Here is a 17,206-nt window from a genome sequence, read left to right as displayed (position 1 = left end):
GACGGCTCGCTCTTGTGAAAGGCAGATGAGGCTGATTTGAAGAAGTTCACTCAGTGCAATTATCGGCTGATCTTAACCAAAATCCTTCATCCTGAGAGAAAATCTGTGGTCGTTGAGTGTGACAGCTGTACCCGACATCCGAAGATGATCTGTGATAAATATCCAGCAGATTTTTCTAGGAGAATCATGCAGTGGGTCCCGCTGCTGCCACAGACTGATGTTTAGCCTCTCCTTCCCTGACATGAGCGCCCCCGTCTCCCTCCTCTCTTCCTTCTCACCCTCTTCTCAGCAGTCGACTCGTGTAACAACAACAATCACAACTTGCTGTTCAGTTATTGTTGGACTGATATTTTTGTGGGAACTGCCTGAAGTAACTGTGCTGAAGCAAACTACAATAATGAATCAGGAAAGTACTCTGGTTGGTTTGTTTGGCCCAACCTAGGAATATAATTTTTTTGTTTGTTTTGTTTTTATTCGTGCAACCAGCAGCATGCTGGCAGCAGAACTGCTAAGCAGAAAACAGAACCAGCACATTTTCAGTTCAATCAGTACTTGCAGTGCTGGCATTAACAACACCGACAGGCTCATTTTGGCCATAGTGCCGAGCAAAGGTGGCTCATTAAGTACAAAAAGACAAATATATCCTGCATTTAGCTCGGATCATGTTCACACCACAGTTTGTTTTCAGATCAGCTCAAAAAGTGGGTCTCAGTCTGATTGTTTGGTCCATACCAGAGTTTATTTCACTGTATTCACACCTGCACAAAAGGTCCGGACCAATGTGAAGAAATTAAAGCTGTCTGCTTAAAGTAGTCCAAAAGTGTCGGGCGTGAATACACTGTATGTCTGATCTGATGATGGAAATCCTTTTTCCTTCTGGAGATTATTTATTATTCTCTCCCAAACGCTGAAGTAGAGTTCTGCTCAAGTATACATTTATACTTCCAATGAACATTTAAATATTTCTGAAAAACGTTGACTTTTACCTCTGCCATTCTAGATGTCAGCAAATCATTTAGATATTGATTAGGTGTCTTTTCAAAGTGATATTTAAACCTAGTCTATATGGAGCCAGATATCTGAGACAACAAATACACTTTTATGCGTTTTTACAAAATCTCTCTTTAATGTCACTGAAAACAGTTATTTATGAAAACTCTGCCCAAAGTGGAGATTTGAGAAAACCATGTAATAGTGCTTGAAGAGATTTAGGCTCCCCTGCATCACAGTCTGCATTATATCTACATAATATATTAATAGCATAATATGCTATTTAAATGTAGCTCAACGTCTATATCCGTGCACACAAACAGACCATGTCTCATTCTTAACAGGAAGTCATTGTTGTTTTAAAGTAATCTGATTGGTTGACATTGGTTGACAGGTTTTAGCTTAGTGCTCCGCTGCCCCCTAAGAGGAGGGAAAAGTAGAAAATGTGGAGTTGATTCCGTTTTGTTTTGATAAATTGAGTTGATTGTATGTTTAGTTTAGTTTTTTATTGTTCCATTTGAGACATCACTAGGTCAGGCATGTTTAAAACAACACTCGGGGGATTTGTGATGCTCATGTTGATAAAAACTTTTCTGGAACCGACTCTGTGTGTATGATATTGTTTTTAAACGATGTGGAGGATATATTTATTTTTATAAGGACATGTGTGCAAGGCTTTAGTTTCCATAACTGTCTGGGTTTTTCACAACTGGAAATGTTTCCAAACAGCCTTTCATTTACCAGCTGACCAACAGTGCACAGCAGCAGCTCACTAAAAGAAGTTTAAATCGTAGAAATACCATGACTGTGAGGATTTGAAATCGGAACTTCCTAAACCCCGTGGCGTATCTTGACACTGCTAAGCTGCTTGTGCCTTTTATTGTCGTTTTATGCAGCTGAAAATTGTTCCGATTCATTGTGTACATGACTAGGCATCTCTAATTCCTACGTGTGTTTACCTCCTCTCCGTTGCGGTAGATGAGCAGGTCAAAGGGAATAGCAGCAACCATGTCGATGAGGAACCAGCCTTTGAAGTAGTGAACGGCGATACGGACCGGGTGACTCACCACTTCATCATTAGTGTTCACATATGTTGTCCTAAAAGAAAAAGCGCCAATCAAACCTAATAGTTGGTGTCAGTAATATTTAGCGTACCTGGCACAAACTCTAAAACAACAAATCTCTATTTTTTAGTCACACTGGGTTCCAGTTAAACATTCATCACATCAGCAGAGATTCAGACCTGAAGTTGATCAGGATGTCAATGATGAACATGATGTCGACTATGAGGTCCACCACATTGAGAGGAGAGCAGGAGTAACCGCAGTTCTGCTTGGCCACCTCTTCCTGAGAGGAGAGAGGGACAGAGGGAAACATGTGGAAACAGAGGAGGAGAATTAGGAGCTAAAGCACTAAAAATAGAATGCATCTTTCAGATGGATTAACATTAAGGGCTTTAGGTGAATTTGCATATGTATGACGACAAAGCATACAGAAGTCGCGCAGTAATGGGACGCTCTGCACGATCCAAGACTTGGAAAAGGTACAAAGCTTCGACGAAACAGTCAGTGTGTGATAAAAAGCAGCACAGATCAGTTTCTGCATTTAGCTGTTTTGGTAAAACACGGACACAACGTGTGATACAGTATCCACTGGGACGATTTACACCCCTACAACTCTTTCACATTTTGTCACATTAAAACCTTAAACGTCAACTTGTTTATTGAGATTTGACGACACATTTGTAAAGATTGTTTCATTTGAAGCAGTCATGTTAGACACCAGCCCTGCAATGGACTGTCCACCCCTTGACCACTACATAGAGATGGTTTCCAGCACCCCTCCCTACCTCACTAGGGACAAGGGTATGATAATGGATGGATGGATGTTAGACACCACAGGTCCAACAGAGGTAAGAGACGGCCCAAAATTAACAGAAGTAGACATGAATAGAGATTCAACCCCAACCTCACCCTGACGTATCCATTTCAGAAACCCACACAGCCCAAACCTTGTCCTACAAAGGAGCCATTTCATCGTCCCGCCTTCTTGTCGCTCAACCTTAGGAAGCCTCCAGGGGTAAGTTAGGTAGGTTTGCACTCATTAATTTCCTGCTGTCTTTCTTGGTCTTCATGTGACCTCGGACCTATATATAGCGCTTTTCAACCCTCAAGGTGGGTGAAGAGTCTTGCCCAAGGACACAACGACAGAGGCCGACAGAGCAGGACTCTACTGATTATGTGACGCCAGTTGGTTGCACTTACTTATTTTTCATAAAACCTCAATAAAACACATTCAAGTTTGTGGTTGTAACATGATAAAAAAAATGTAAAATAACAGTGTGAACTGAGCTCCGGGTGAGGCCCTACGTGGTCGTTGAGGAGGAAGGCGGCTGAGTAGGGGGTCAGGATGGCGGTGTAGATGACCAGCAGCAGGATGAGCCAGTCCCACACTGCCTTGAAGGGACTGTAGTGCAACACGGTCCACTTGTGGATGCGAGGAGCTTGAAGCTTGTACTCTGGCAACACATCTGCACCCAGAGACAACACCTGGGTAGACAGAGGAGGGGAGAAGGGTGGAGGGAAGAAAAGGAGAAATCAGATGTGGAATAATGTAGACAGAGAAGGAGAGGGGAAAAAAAGAATGACCCAAAAAAATGACAGTAAAAAGAATATAATTAGGAAACTTCTGCTTACAGATATTTCTGCATAGAGCAGGAGCGCATACAAAGAGTTCATTAACTATACATGGATCCCTGCAGTGTGCATTTAGGGGAGACAACAACAGTGCTTTGCAATTACAGCGATGGCGTCCGTGCCCACCGAAGATGACAAGAACCGTTCTGAAGGCACTGGCTCTCTTTAGGTTATCCTCCTGGGCAGCCAGCTTCACACACACACACACACACACACACACACACACACACACACACACACACACACACACACACACCCACACACGCACACGCACACACACGCACACACACACACATACACACATTGAGCCACAGCACATGCGCAAATACACATAAAAGCAAGAACTTGGGCAAGAACACACAGTAATCCTGTACAAATACAGCAGTGATGTTTTGACATGACTCCGACCAAACGGAGAGGAACATGCAGAAACATCTTTTTTCCCCACTGTCCTCCCGTTGACATACACGCACACACTCACACCCCCTCAGACGCACTCACACTCCAGAAAAGAAATCTGAGGTTTCATGCCGCAGTGCTAAGTAGCTTGACTTGCAGTAATGTACACCACTGTCTACATTGCACTTGCATGGGTGAAAGTAGGAATAATCCCGTATGTGAAGAACGAGGCGCTGTGAGCTGAATATACAGCAGTCACTTCAGGTGGAGGCATCAGGAAGCTTGAGACAGGCTGAATGTAGGAACGCATTATGATTAAGGAGACGTTTAATTTGCTGTTACACATTCTACGCACAGATCTGGGACAGTAAAAACAATGATTATCACTGCAATGGCTGCTGGCGGCATGCAGGCTCTGACAGCCAGTGAGTCAATCTTCTGTTCTGGAAGCTAATCTATAATGTAAGGAACAAACAGCCACAGTTTGAGAAGCATATGCTTCCACATTTTGTCGCTACAAACTCAGATTTTATGAAACATTTTTCTGACCCTGGTAGAGAAGCTGTCTGGGTTTCCCTTCTGGGCCTGTTAATGTCCTGACCCAACCATAGAAGACAGAGACAAGAAAGACAGTGGATATATTGGTACATGATAAAAACAAACACACTTGATTAATTATAAGGAAAAAGAAAAAAAAAAGTGGATTTGTATTCATGTCTCATTTACTAGTTTCATGTATTTTCTAGGCATAGCACCATTTTAAAGCACAATCAAGTAACAATGTTACCTGTAGTTGTTATAAAATTGCAAAAATTACTTTAAAAAAATGTGACTTTGTAATTTAACACCTTGAAATTGGGCTTCTGTTTCCTTAAGAAGTTCCTGCTCTTTCTGAAACTCCGCCTTCAGGAAGTCATCACAATATGGCTCCTGTATCAATTCTCTGATGCTTTTACCAGCGTTTTACTGACAAACAGCTTCTATGACGAGCTCAGCAGATACAGTTCCGCCAGGTTTGCTGATTGCTGTAGTAAGAAACTATATGTGCAATTTGTTTCCCACAAGCAATGTTGAAGACAGGCGGCGGATGGGTTCTGGTCAGATGAGACCAAGAATATCAACTTTTTGGCCCACATGCAAAATGCAAAAGCCTGAAAAGTGTATAAAAAATGGCGGAGGCAGAATCACGCAGATGCTGTCCATCTGATCTGACAGTTTGAGTAGTTTTATAAAGAATAAGTTGCCATATTTGAATAAACTATTGAAAATTAAAACGGCAAAGCATTTATTTTTGCAGCAGTTTTAAAGAAGTTTAACAAAGTAAACGTATTTTGAAACATGGACTGACACTTTAATTTGGAAATTGTCAATTTGGTGGTACATACTTTTTTTGTTGGGGATTTTTATGCTAATGTTGTGAAAACTATTTTTCTTAGGCTAAATATTTTACTTTTATAGCATAATAGTGTCTTAAACAGTTAAACATTAAAGATAAGTATTATACAGTAGAAACAAAGTTTTTACCCAAAATTCTGGCAATCACAGTTGGCATGCTTTTTTATTTGTAAAAATTCTGTAATCCATGTATCGTTTTCCTTTCATCAAATACAACTTTATGTTTGTCACATAAACTCCCACTAAAACCTGAGGTTTGTGGTTGCAAACTGTCAAAATGTGAAAAGTTCAAGCGTTGTGAACATTTTGCAAGTCATTTTGAAAAAGTACACCTCTTCCTGGAAGCCATTTTATATTTGACAGAATATGACTCAGGTGCAACAATGTCCAGATGCATTTTAAATACGGTCAGACAAGACTGACAACAGCAGCAGACGTGTGCTGTGTTTGACCTGAGAAACATTGTGCAGAATGTGAACCCATCAAAGAAAGTATGAATCTTAACAGAACACGAGCCAAAGCGTCAGATTTAAAGTGCTCTATAAAACATGAAAGCTCATGATCAGCCGTTCCCCCTTCAACGCTGCTTTTCTCCACATTTAGCTTTCATTCCACTTCACCGTGCTTGTTACTGCACCTGCTCCTTCCTGTCCTCACACTGACCTGCTACAGGTTTTTTTTTTTTCTTTTTCCTACCATGTTCTTGCCTGCTTCACATTTTCCATACATCTGGTAGCAGTTCAAACTATTTTCTCTTCTTCACTGCCCGTTGCTTCTTTACCCGGAGGCCCTGTGTCTCAATTTATTGATGCAATGATGAGAAAGATCACATCTGGCTTCGCAGGAGGTGACATTTCCAATTCCGTTTGTACTTTCTTTAAGATTTAGTTTAATATAAATGAAAAAAGAACCCAACTGCTGTCTGATTTATTAAAAATAAGAGAGAAATATTTCAGTGTTTAACGTGTCTGAAATGAAGCCATCTGTTTCGTGTCCTAGCCAGCTCATTGGGAGTCAGCCTCCTTCAAATGCTTTATTTACCAGCATTTACATTATTCCCTAAGCTAACGCTCAGCTGTTGTAATTTAGAAATCTTTTGGCATTTGTTAAAGGGATGAAATCTTTTGAAAGAAAAGAACAAAAACAGAGGATAAATACAAAATACTTGATCAGATTTACATTAACAAATCAGTTGAAAAGCAAAGTACAGTAATATGACAAAATAAGGAGTTTTTATAGTCTTCATGTGTCAGTGGTAGTTAATAAACCAAATATCTGAGGGGCTGAGCGGTGTTAGCAGCTGCCAGAACCTTCCGGAGAAGAGCCGGCAGTACACCCTGCCAGCTGTGTTTACCCCGAAATCTTAGAAGGCCTTAAAGCAGGCACAGTTTTTACCACAGTTAACATAGAAGATGAAGACTGTTATCAGCTGATCAAGTGATCATCAATACTGATCTTAGTGGAACAAAACAGTAACCTCATCAAGTATTACTGTATCAGTACCCTACCCTGGTGTCCAAAACACACTAGCACACACACCCCTTCACCCTGCCGGTCAGTCAAATGCCCCTCCCAGTTACTGCTGGCCATCTGTATTAAACTACAAATCACAGCCATGAGGGCCATTAAAAGTGCAGATGTCAAGACACATTTAAGATCAAATAGGGCAAAGTTATATTTGAGAACAGGACTGGAGGGAAAAGACCTGAGGCGATGGGGGAGCAGCCTATAGAGCCTGCTTCACAGAGAGTCAACACAATATGTTTCTCTCACTCCACCAACAGCATGCTGTTTGTTCCTGTCGCCGAGCAGAAAGTGGTATCCCTGCTCAAGTGGACTACAGAGAACGCCGCTCTAGTGCAGGTTTAACATTTATCCCTCGAAAGTGAAAGGATTTGCTGGAAATGCTCCTGACACGCTGGCTTTGGGTCGGAGCGACGGCGCTAAAACGTCCCACTAAGCCTCTTGGCTTAAAACTCCTTTAACAGATAATTATGAAGGACAGTTGGAGCCTTTGTGGGGTTTTGGCCGACGGATGTTACACCAAGAGGTTCGATCAGAAGCCAAACTCAGATGCAAGCCCCAAAGTCTGTCTGCCCACCGTTACCCTGCTTCAGTGTCACAGCTGATTCACGTAACTGAGCTGACGGAGACAAGAAGGAAGACAGAATGAAAAATCTTACTGGTGACAGGACAAGTGAAATGTTAATCCAAAAATACCAGACAGAGTGTACCTCTGCTCAAAAGTAGAAAATGTTTTATTCTCATTATTTACTGAAACAGGCTTTGCATCAAAGAGGGTTGAGCAACAAAACTATTTAATATTTTTATGAGAGCTGGAAAGATGACAACATCCATCCATATATATACATATCGGCAGGACCAATCAATTTGCTTTGTTGCGGTCTGGTCAGTATTTTCTGCAACACACAACACACAACACACGTAGAGGGCAGCATGGTTTTTCTCAGACTACGGTGAAGACGGAGAGATAGGTACAGTGAAGTTGGTCGGCACTTGGCGAATGAAGACGATGTAATACCAGATTTCTATTTTCTTTCTTGTAGCCAAAGTTCTCATAATGATAATCATAGCAGCTTGTGTCTGTAGCTCAAACCAGAGAAGGTTCCAGAAGAATCGCAGAAGGTTTCCTTATCTGATGATGGAAAACATCAGCTGACTCCTTTGGACATCTCTACTCTATTTAGTCAAAGGGTTTCTCACTTTCTATCACAGAACATAGAATTAGTTCAACTTATCTGATTTTGGCCACTTACATCCAGAATCATCATTTTTCAGTTATGATTTCATGATGTGAGCCATCTTGATATCACTCAAGAACATTAGCCCAGGATGGTCTAAACTCCACCTCTCTTGGCAGACTCACCTCCACCCTGGGAAATCTCTCTCTTTTCTAGTTGATAACCGTGACTTCGCTCTTTCATCCTGCCAGACTGTTTCACTGAACGTAGATGGTGATTCTTTAAAGATGCCAATCAGACTGCGAGGTTTCTAAATCAGACAACAACCTCTTCCACTCAAAGTTCCTGTTCATGAACAACACAAACACGTTAAGTGAGAAGGAGCGACCAGATTCTCAGGGCATACAGTCTCTGGATCCACAAAGCGCTCGTCGATCAGATGATGAAACTCTCACAATCACAAAACTAAAGTTACTATCTTTGAATCAAAAGAGGAATGATCCAGATGTAATAATGGCTACAGTTATTACAGCTATAATTAGCTATGGACTCTGACCTGAACATTCAGAGTCACATAAAGACGGTTACAAATTCTGCCTTCTATCACCTGAAGAACATTTCCAGGATCAGAGGACTAATGTCCCAGCAAGATCTAGAGAAACTCATCCATGTGTTTATCTTTAGATGCATTAAGTACTGCAAAAGCGTCTTCACGGGTCTGCCTAAAAAAATACATCAGACAGCTGCAGCTGATCCAGAATGATCGCTGCTGTTGGACCATTCTGGATCACTTCCTGGTTTTATCTTCACTAAAACCAGGAAGATAGAGCACAACACGCCAGTTCTACAGTGCTCAAAGGCTTAGAGATTGTTCAGAAGTGGAGCTGCACCTAAAAATGGAGATAAAGCATCATTCTACGCAATGATCGAGATTAAAGCCAACGCACAGGTGCGGGGTCATTCTGGTCAGACGTCGTTTAATCAAGACAGGCAGCAGAGAAAATTACATCTGATTTTTATCATGTCGTCTCAGAGCCTGAGTGGAAGAGTGGAAGAGTTCAGCTTCTCTGTACTCTCACGGTTGCTTTTTATTAAACTTGACACCCTGCCTGTTGAAAACTTTGCAGGGGTCTGAGATAGCAGCAAACAAAAGAAGAATTGCACGACCTGTGTGAATGGCAGCAAAAGGCACTAAAGCAGCATGAGGCATCCATCGGCCCAGCAGGGGAGTGGATGGTCCTGGAGAGCTTCTATTTCTCTCTGCATTTGGCAGAGGAAGCATTTGGGAGAAAAATATGTATGAAAAAATACTAAATAAATGTTAAATCGGTTAAATATTGTAGCTTTTCAGCCATGACATTGACACTGGGAAACTCCCATTCACCCAAATCCAGCAGACTGTGCTCTGTATGTCCTAAACAACAAACTGTGGGCAAACAGCTTATGGCCTCAGATGGAGAAAGAAAACCATTTTCTAAGATTTCGGCACTAAGAAACAAACAGGAGTTTGTGTATCGGTCTGAAAACAGCCACTAATTCCTGTTATTCTTACAATATATCACAATTTAATGAGGCACGGTCAACGCTTCTTTATGAAGCATATGCTATCATATTTAAGAGCTAGGAACATAATTGAATTACAATGGACATTTTTATTTTATTGCTCCTCAAAACCAAACAGCAACATTATGATGGAAAAAAAAGCAATGTAAAGTATGCACACTAAAAACAGGAAGCACATCCTTACATGGATGAAGATATTACATCATTCTTTATACGTGTAGACTGAATATATTGGTTTCTTAAGAAAAAACATAGCTTTTTAGAAAGGAAGACATCTAGTGAATGTGTAAGCTGCTTATTGGCACCACAGTAAAAGAATAAAGTGAGCGTTTTTACCTTCTGATATCGGTTTTGCAAGAATCTCAGATATGGATTGTGCCTTACTCATCAAAAACAGTCTCTCACTTGGAAACAGTTTTTTTTAAAACTGAAAACTTGAATTTATAGGAAGGGATGAGTCAGAGAGATGGAGGTGAAAAAAACATTTTCACTTCCTGAATGGTCAGCCACAATCATAAATATCCCCATAGCCAAATGGAAGCTGGGCATTAAATGCCACAATTTAGAAAGTTGCTTGACAAGTGTTTGTTGATGACTTACCACGATGTTCATCAAATTTTGATTGTTTCTACGTCGTTTATTCAGAACAAGTGGCTTAGCTCACACTTTTACTCTGCTGTGTTATTACTGCTGTTTGCTTTGTGAATAACATGCTCTGATTTTATTGACTACTCTATTTACCTGGTTCACAGAATGAGGTGTCTCAAAATTAAGTGGACACCCAACTTCATCTTACGTATGTGTGTTTGTCTGTGTGGTTTTAAACTCATGGCAAAACAAACACTCTGGAACAAAGACAACAACTGTGAGCTTATGACAGAAAAATAAATAAATATAACCAAGGGAGTTTAAAAAAAAGAGAAAGACAAAATGAAAAAAAACAACAACAACCTGAAAATAACTAAAGGGGAATCAGGGACAAAGCTGGAAGATATGTTATGATGAAGCTAAGCTAATACAGCATGTTATGCTAACCTAGCATAGCTGTTTTAAGAAATGAATTCAAGTCAGTGTACACTCTGGGTTCTTTCCATTCTATTTCTTCAATTTATTCCAGCTTTTAGGCTTTGAAAGCTTCAGCAAACATGATCCATATTTCACTATGAGAAACTGGTCAATATTTTATACACAGTCAACGCTGCTCATGCCCAGACTCTACATATCTACAGAAAAGCTTTTTAACAGCAGCATAAAAATGCTGATGAAAATTTAAGAGCCTTCAAATTCAAGTTTTTGTTGTTGTTGTTATTGTTGCTTCACAAATATTTTATGAGCAAAACCAAATCACGCTGGCTTGTCAAAAGTGCATATGGGCCAAGTCTTGGTTAGCGTACCACTCTACGGAATAGCAATTAGCAGAGACTCAATTTAGACGACACAACAAAAACCCAACATGCTGGTAGCCCAGTTCCTTTTTTAACCATCTCAGAGGGACCGCAGTACCAACATCGGGTGCATTACATCATAAGTCTATATTTATACAAAAAAGCTTTTGTGCGGAAATTATGCATATTAGCAGTCAGCCTAAAGCTTTGCCTAAAAGTTTTGGCACCGATAAACACATCGTCTACGCAAACTTTTGAGCTTCATTCCTTATTGACAATTCACACTGTTTGTAATTAATTTGCAGAATAATCAGATTGAATATCAATTTATAGCAAATGAAAACAAAAACAAAACAACCAATGTATAATTACTGAGGCAGAAAGTTATCAAGTAACTATAAATGCGTCTTATTATCATAGAATGCTATTAACAACATTTGAAAACTGCTACAAAGGAGGGAAATGTTTGAAACAACTACGTCTTTTACAAAGTATTTCCATCATATCCTTTAAAAAATATATTTTCCTGCATTGTACCACCAAGTAAGCTATTCAGGTTTCTTAAAGATGTGACAGATTTACTCTGAACTGTCACGTTCTCGTAGAAACCCAAGAAAAAATCCAAAACCTTTGTGTAAATGTGATTGTGACACATTTTCTCCTTCCCACTCTCTCTTGTCGTAAGAAGTTCCAGCTAAATAAGATGAGCGGTAACCTTTTCTTAGCCTCATTACAGCAAATACATTTCAAAAGAAGTTCTGAGTGAGTTATTTTCATTTGCAACAGTCACGAACACACACGTTAAGCTCTGACCCGGGCCAACAGCTTCATGATGCTACTGGACAGCATCTGTGGAAAAGTTCGCGGTCAGCGGACAAACTTGTCACAAGTTTTCAGATAGAACACACTCTGCGGTTTGTTTCAGTAAAATATAGATGGGTTTTATGTCCTAAATGCGATTACATATACAAAACATTAATACAACAGAGTGTTCCAACTCTGACTTGAGTGTTTTTAAACCTACAGAGAGCCAGCAGCTTGCAAAATTAATGATAACAGCTAAAAGGTTCCTGTTGTAAAAATGAGGAAAGGATGAGGTAAAATGGCTGCTCAACAAGACCGGTCCAGATCCTCAACGTGATTTTCATTTATTTGATTTATGGTTTTCAGGCTTTATGAAAGTCTCTTAAACTTTTCTTAACTCTTTGCTGTAATTTGATCAGTTTTCGGTCCTGTCTTGGAGGCGTGGCCAACACGGATTAAAGAGCTTCGCTCATTTCCTCTATACCATTGTTACAACTACAGGCAGACTACAATTCTAAAACACCGCAGAAAATCAATATCATCGTTCAGAACTTCTCCTTCGCTGATTGTAGAAATTCTACCGGAGAAATCCAAGTGAATGGGAGAAAACCCAGACTGAGAAAACAAAGAGAAATTTGAATGAAATCTGTGGATCTGCGTAGCAAGGCAACGGCCAGGCTACATCCATGTCAGAAACGTAGTAAAATTAGCTAACCGCTGTTCTCAACGACCGAGCTTTCAACTTTAACAACATATTGATCTCCATTTCAAGCATTTCAAACACTGTATCTCCATGTTCATTAACAGAATGTAGACAGTAACGTGTTTGCTACTTGTATAATCGTGTACATTATATCAGTGACAGCCATATGGGAGTTTTTAAACACAGAATTGGTCACACAGAGGAAAAAAAACTTAATTTTCCGAGCCAGTGGTCCACTGGATTTATATAACTTTGAATTTGAAAATGGAATATGTCTAATGAGCTCCTTGTTCAAAATGGAAAGAATCACCTACAGCAACAAAAACCAAACAGGAATGCTCATCCCAGTACATGGTTAAAGAAAAATTATCATTGAAGTTGGAAATAGTTTATGTAACATTAAAAACCATGTAGCAAAAATCACCATTCAAGATAATTACAAAGATTTAACATACAGTTAAATGTAGTTTTTAACTTGAACTATATTTTTCTGTTAACTATATGTGGAAGTGGGCGGATTTCAAATATCGATAATATCGATAATATCGATAATATCAAGTCTTTGTCAGTATGGGATCAATATTAGTGTATCAATATTTTCAGATTCTCTCTTGAAGTTTTACTTCATTTTTATATTCTAGTTTTTCAACTATTCCTCAAAACTTCATTTTGGAAAAAAGAAATGCACACAGGTTTGTTCTGTTTTTTCTGTTCTTTCTGCTTACAATGTTAACATTATAAAATTATTTTGTAGAGACTTAGAAATGTTCTCCAAATTTTGTCAAAATAAAGAAAAAACTACAAAGATCCGAAGTTATCGGTATCAATATTGGTATCAGCGATACTAGCTCTGTATTTACTTGGTATTGGATCGATACCAAAATATCCAGCCTCTAATAGAAAGCAAAGAATAATGAGTTTCAGGGGAAATGGGAATCTTCAAGTTGGTGTTTTACTTGTACTAGGGCATTTATAATAAAACTCCATCTTGATCTGTATGGTCCCGTTTTCCTGCTAAGTAGAGGTAAACATCCTCATCTGTTGATTCAATCATCAATATTTATTTGTACTGAAGAAGTCGGAGGACAGCATTTGGCATATTTCAGAGATAATGTGTGTGTCTTTGTGTGTTTGTCACTGTGATATCCGTGTGCCACTGTGTTGGGCCTCCTGGCTGACCTTTTTTCTTCAGCTTTGACAGTTCCCATTAAGACACAACAAAGGATCTGATTTCCTGGACCCCCACCCCCTCCCTCCTGCATTCTGCCTCTCCACCTCTCACCTCAGCCTTCTCCTCCAATATTCATCACCACCGTCAGCTGCTCAGGAAAACTGTTCCCTCTATTGCAGTGCATCCCCCTCTTCTCAGTGTCCTTATGTCTCATCCTGCGCTCTTATCTCGGCCCGTCTCCGTCTCTTTAACTGCGGTCTGGATCATTCCCAGCATCCATGTCTCCATACCTGCTCCATCCATCTCTGCCTCCTTCCAGTATGTTGGAGACTTGGAATATAAATGTAGCAGCTGACAGAAGAGTGCCTGCGGGATTCTGAGATGCACACACACACAAACGCACACACACAAATGCTCAAGAATTTGTTCGTCTGCAGCACAAAGAGGCTTCTAAGACTCATAAATCGACTCTACGGCTAATTTTGAAATCTCTTTCCTTTGTGTGTGAATCTACGTGGAAGTCGGCATCCATTTACTGGTATCCAAACTAAGAAACAGAGCTGCTGTTTAATAACTTGCTGAGGGATTTTATCTTTACTGATGGGGAAATCCTTTCTCTATATCTTTCTGCTGTCAACAAATGATCAAGTTTACTAATTTAACGTTTATAACCAGCTTCAATATGATTAAAAAAACTGTCAAACACAGCATTATACCCTCACCTAATGTTTCTTTTTATTGTCATGTTTTTAATTTCTTTGCTTTATGTATAATTTTGCATATGTTGTCAACATGTTTTATTATTTTACATTATTATTCTTACCATTTCACTTCTGAATAGTTTTTTTTTTTTAATATTCTGGTTAGAAAAGCCCACCTTGGGACAAACTGGCTTATCACCATAACAAATTTACCTGGACAATATTTTGTCCCAGAAATTATTGCCATAAATGACAATATTGCTGTTTGAGACTGTTATTAAGTTGAATAATGATAATGGCATAATAATCAAAGATCTCTAAGATAAATAAACTTTAAATTCTAATGAACATTTAACACAGAAACTAGAAGACATTTTAAATATCCAAAATAAATTAACAAAACAACAGAAACAGCAAATAGATTTAATTATGAAGCACCAAACTGAAGAACTATCATCCAGCTTTTGGTAAAACAAGAAAAAAACAATAAATCTTCCAAATGGAAATGATTGAGTTAGTCTTCATTTATCATGCGATTAATTAATTTATTGCTTATTGCGACAGGTCTTGCATAGTGCTGCAAATTAGCTTATGCTATAAGAACAATGATACATACTGCTGTTCTATACAGTTTGCCTATATCATTGTGTGTCTGTCCCTATCAAATGAACCTAATAAATAAAATTTAAAGTTAACAAAAACACTGTGGATAAAAACTTTCCCATTTGGACAGCATTAAACCACCCTGCGCTGATAACAGTGTTTGCTTTGTGTAAAACTGACTAGATTTCATGTGACTTTAAAGGGAGCTGCATGTGATCAGAGCGTGCCATCATGCATTAAGTTCAAACTACGGAACAAGGCCACATGGAAGCAAGACGATGATGTGTGAAGCCACACAGGGACAGAATTACACCCAGTGGAAGATTTATGCAATGCTTTATTTCATGTTTAACGTATGACAGGACCCTGTTAGGTCCACAACCTACCAGGGCAGCTACCTGCTAAAACCATGCATCCATTTATATTTTTTTAAACAATCATTATTCAGAGCTCCTTTTTAACTTGGTTCTATTCAGGAGAGTCAACACATCTACAGCTGAAGTCTAGTCCAGCCGACACCTAACGATTCACCAACTTTATTGTGGAATGTAACACCAAATCACTGGGGGGAATCCAGTCAATTCACTCATTTTTTGTGGAGTTTATATAAAATATTCAAAAAGAAATTGACACTGTTAAAATATCTATACTCAATGCTAGCTAATAAATGTTAGCTTCTGCGGTAGTGGTAAAACGATTTCCCCTTGGTGTATTTATGCATATTAAGGTATACTGGGACTTAAATATACAGTACAAATACAATACAAAATAGACAGTTATAAGTGTTTTTAGAAGGAGTCAATAATGTGTGGATTATTGCTGTTTAAAGCACAGAGATGGCTGTGGCCTTTGACCACCACGAATACCAGCAGGCTATTATACAGTATGTCTACTGTCTCTATGCCGACCAACACTATTAACGCGCTGTTCCCAGCGTAAATGTAAATCACTTTGAAATGCCTTGCTGCTAAAATGTGCTATACAAATATAATTTGATTGATTGATCTTAATGTCTACAATTGTTCCTATTGCGGCTTTGCTGAGAGAATTGTGAGTTGCAGTGGTAAAGACAGAGGAAGGAAAGGTGAAATAATTGCAGCTCAGTGCTCTTCGTGCGTGGAAGGGCTCAATATCTATATGAGAGCTGCTTGAATTAACATTACAACTTATTGTTGAACTCTATCCGATCTGCACATAAGCACCTAATCACCATATCACTGAGTTTTGTTTGAGGATAAAAGTGGATCGTGCAAAGCATCATCTGTGGCTTTTAAAGCCGGTGTGAAAAGATGCTCTGTATGTGAATATCCAGCTAATCATCTGTAGCACAAAGCATGACAAAGACATAAGCCTCGCCACATACAGACACAGACTTTGGGACCGTATGTGTTGTAGTTATTATTGGATTGTGATACGGCCTATTTAAATCACAGCATCAATGAGCAAGGATGGAAGCCAGAGATTAAAGTCTGGTGATGCCTCTGAAACTAGACTGAAGATGGAGCAGCTGCGCTCTCGTTTAAATGTGGCTGAATGATCTAATAAAACCTGCCTTAATCAGTGAAACAGCACAATGGCCCCAATCAACGTTGTTTGTCCCAAATTATCAGTACAGCATCCGACAAGCAACACAGCAAGCCTGGAATCCTTCCCTCCTCCACAGGTTTGCAGACGTTCTACGTCCACTGCAAGCACAAAACCAACAGGTTATTGGTCCATAGCCAACAGGCCAACAAGCTAGCAGCAACCTGGCAGCAGCCACTGCACTGAACTGCTTCATAACCACAGAGAAACAGAGCAAGCAACAAACTCCCACAGCCAGGAGGTTATGGGAACCTTCCAAGATAAAAGATGTTCAAACAAAAGGATTTTTTTTAGCCAAACCAAACTAGTTAAATAATGGAAACCACTGAGATAAATCAGGGTGTGTTATAAGCCTGGCAGGCCACCAGGCTTTGCATGCGCCCCCACAAGACTAGGTGTTGCTGGTTAACAAATGTTATTTTTTTAATGTCTCTGACTAAATTATCCATACGTGAGAAAATGTGAAGTTTTCAGTTTACAAAAAAAACAACTTGGGCTGCAACGATCGCA

At 39.5% G+C, this 17,206-nt stretch overlaps 1 protein-coding gene across 2 annotated transcripts in view; it reads right to left on the bottom strand.

Moving 5' to 3' along the window:
- kcnh2 (potassium voltage-gated channel subfamily H member 2) overlaps positions 1-17,206 on the bottom strand; it is a 203,561-nt gene that overhangs the window by 22,067 nt on the left and 164,288 nt on the right. For both annotated transcript variants that reach the window (XM_023326467.1, XM_023326468.1), the window contains 3 exons: positions 3,360-3,539; positions 2,234-2,337; positions 1,950-2,088 (listed from right to left, as the gene is read on the bottom strand). In XM_023326467.1, the coding sequence (XP_023182235.1) occupies positions 1,950-2,088; positions 2,234-2,337; positions 3,360-3,539 (423 nt within the window). The remainder of the gene's footprint in view (positions 1-1,949; positions 2,089-2,233; positions 2,338-3,359; positions 3,540-17,206) is intronic.

The sequence above is a fragment of the Xiphophorus maculatus genome, chromosome 21 (genome assembly GCF_002775205.1).
Source record: "Xiphophorus maculatus strain JP 163 A chromosome 21, X_maculatus-5.0-male, whole genome shotgun sequence".
Taxonomy (NCBI): domain Eukaryota; kingdom Metazoa; phylum Chordata; class Actinopteri; order Cyprinodontiformes; family Poeciliidae; genus Xiphophorus; species Xiphophorus maculatus.
Note: the sequence above shows the minus strand (reverse complement) of the source record. Positions and strands in the feature narration are given on the sequence as shown.